General features: G+C 36.2%; 1 protein-coding gene across 1 annotated transcript; it reads right to left on the reverse strand.

Moving 5' to 3' along the window:
* Positions 1 to 266: 266 nt before the first annotated feature.
* LOC142625749 (transcription factor MYB93-like) lies at positions 267 to 1,840 on the reverse strand. The gene is made up of 3 exons (XM_075799459.1): positions 1,616 to 1,840; positions 1,401 to 1,530; positions 267 to 1,202 (listed from the first exon to the last, which is right to left on the reverse strand). Exons 1-3 carry the CDS (start codon positions 1,746 to 1,748, stop codon positions 458 to 460), a joined length of 1,008 nt encoding a protein of 335 aa, XP_075655574.1. The 5' UTR covers positions 1,749 to 1,840; the 3' UTR covers positions 267 to 457.
* Between the last annotated feature and the right edge of the window lie 627 nt (positions 1,841 to 2,467).

Raw genomic sequence — 2,467 nt, forward strand, 5'->3', positions numbered from 1 at the left:
GGTTGCCGCACAAATATGTTTTATAACATTCTTTCTGCTTCTTCCCACATATCACAACATTATATATAGTTATATACCATAACTTCAAATCCATATGGTGCGTGAATGATATTTAACTTCAAAAAAGGAAAGGAAAAAAATCTGATCACATGACTAGTTTGTGTTAATGTATGAGAAACCTTTTTTCTCTTTTTTCTTGCGAAGGTTTTTTTCTTTTCGTGCTAGTGGTACCCTAGCTAGTTCTATTAACGATAAAAACATGACCTAACTCAAGCATTTCTTAAGATTTCAAATCCATAGATTACAATACTACTCAACCACTAGAACCAGTTGGCGTATCATGATGAAGATTATACATATGACGAAGAGTATAATACGCTTAGGAGAATTACTATTACACACAGGGTATAAAGTGGTGGTGCAAGTGAAACTACAAACCTTTCACACACTTCTTAAACTAAGAAAGCTCATGGAATAGAGGGTCCTCAAGGAGTAGGTCAGGCCAAGCAAAAGGGGCTCCTTCATAGCTCGAAGTACTGCAAGCATCGATGGAATTAGTCTCTGCGGGTGGAGCCACGGAAGGAGATGGAGTACTTGAAGATGAAGCAAGCCATGGAGAATTGGGAGAGTTTTCGCCTTGGCTAAACGCCATAAACTCATTTGCTTGAACCATATTGTCCTTATTTAATGGTGTTTCATAGGTGCAAGGGTTTTCCAACTGGGGCAAATGAGAGAAAAGGATTGAATCAGGGACTGATTGAAGTGTGGAAGTTCCAAGAGATTGTGTTGGCGTATCCAATTGATGAGGTGAACTCAGAGCAAAGTTATCTTTCATGGAAGAAAGTGAATTCAAAAGACTAATAGTACTGTCCATGTCCATGAAACTACTATTTAAGTTGTTGTTGGTAGTTCCATTAGAAGCTAGGGGTTGGAGAAGATATTGTAGGTATTGAACCCTAGCCATTTGAATAGCCTCTGCTTGTAGTCTCACAGCCTGTTCTTCCCATGAATGGTGGTCCACAAGCTCTTTCAAATTAGCCAGAGCTATAAGATGAGGCAAGCTCGAGAAGATATCAGTTCGAGGCCGGTGTGTCATGGGGTCAAATCCCATTTGAATAAGCTTTTTCTTCAAATGGGTATTCCAGAAGTTCTTGATTTCATTGTCAGTCCGACCGGGTAGGTGGCCTGCAATTGCTGACCATCTTGTAGAAGAAAAAGAAAAGAAAATTTTAGAATAATTAAACAAGTTATTGTCAAGAGTACAGAAATTCAGTTGTATTATTCAATCCTTCCTGTGTGGAAAATCAGAGTTCAAGTTCCCCTTGCTATCAATTAGAAGAAAAAAAAGGCATATATCATTATTTTTCAATAAAGAAAATTATAAATATTGCTGAAATTACTTGTTTCCAAGAACAGCATGAAGATTCAGAATTGTTTGTTCTTCATCTTGGGAAAATTTCCCTCTCTTGATATCTGGCCTTAAGTAATTTGTCCATCTTAACCTACAACTCTTCCCACATCTGTTAAGCCCTGTAAAAAAGCACAAAGTAGACTCAGTTTGAGAGAGAGAGAGAGAGATAAAGATGGGATTGGAGTGTCATGGATCCATATATACCTGCAAGTTTGGGAAGAGCTCTCCAGCTTCCATGCCCATGTTTTTGGATGTATTTGACAAGCTTTTGATCTTCTTCAGATGTCCAAGGCCCTTTCTTGAGGCCATTCTCATCACAACAAGGAGGCCTTCCCATGTTTGTTTGTTCCCAATTTCTTCTTTTCTTCCTAAGAAAAATGGCTGCGTTCCTCAAATCCAACCTTTTTCTTAAGAATGGGGCTGCCTTCCTTAAATCTAACCTAACCTTTCTATATATATACACACTCTTTGGTGTTGTATATGACTCCCAATTTGTATAGAAGGTGGTTGACGTGCTAATTCCCCATTTGCTAGCAAAACAACCATATCACTTTTTTCTTCTTGCAATGACAAAAGTATCCTTCTCTCTCGCCACCATTTCTTTTACAAGTGACTTTGTTTTAATTTTGGCATTTAGTCTTAAATAATTAATCTTAAGTGGACCCTAATTTTCTGTTTGTCTGGGAGACAAACATATAGCATCCAAACAGTCTGATGGAGTGGCAATCTTTTAATTATGTGACTTATATCCTGATATTTATTAAATAGCTAGCTAAATCTATTTTTACATGTTGATCAGTGCACTAAAAATATGTGGACAACCTATCAAAAAAGGGAGAAAAAAAAAAAAATATATATATATATATATATATATATATATAGAGAGAGAGAGAGAGAGAGAGAGAGGTTCAATAACTTGTTATAAAATTCATATTTTGAGAATCACCATGTTGAATTACATGTTCTATATGTTCTTAAAATGCATGTCAATCGGATGTAATTTAACATTTGATCCATAAATTCATCTTTTATGCATTATTTTAAACTACAAAAACT

This window comes from Castanea sativa, chromosome 2 (genome assembly GCF_040712315.1).
Source record: "Castanea sativa cultivar Marrone di Chiusa Pesio chromosome 2, ASM4071231v1".
In the NCBI taxonomy this organism is placed as follows: Eukaryota; Viridiplantae; Streptophyta; class Magnoliopsida; order Fagales; family Fagaceae; genus Castanea; species Castanea sativa.

What these genes read in the sequence shown, in the direction of transcription:
- LOC142625749 (XM_075799459.1), bottom strand. Translation starts at nt 1,748, where the DNA reads ATGGGAAGGCCTCCTTGTTGTGATGAGAATGGCCTCAAGAAAGGGCCT. An exon ending in AGCTCTTCCCAAACTTGCAG is followed by an intron (nt 1,531 to 1,615) that starts GTATATATGGAT and finishes GCTTTTTTACAG; the next exon opens with GGCTTAACAGATGTGGGAAG. An exon ending in CATGCTGTTCTTGGAAACAA is followed by an intron (nt 1,203 to 1,400) that starts GTAATTTCAGCA and finishes TTCTTCTACAAG; the next exon opens with ATGGTCAGCAATTGCAGGCC.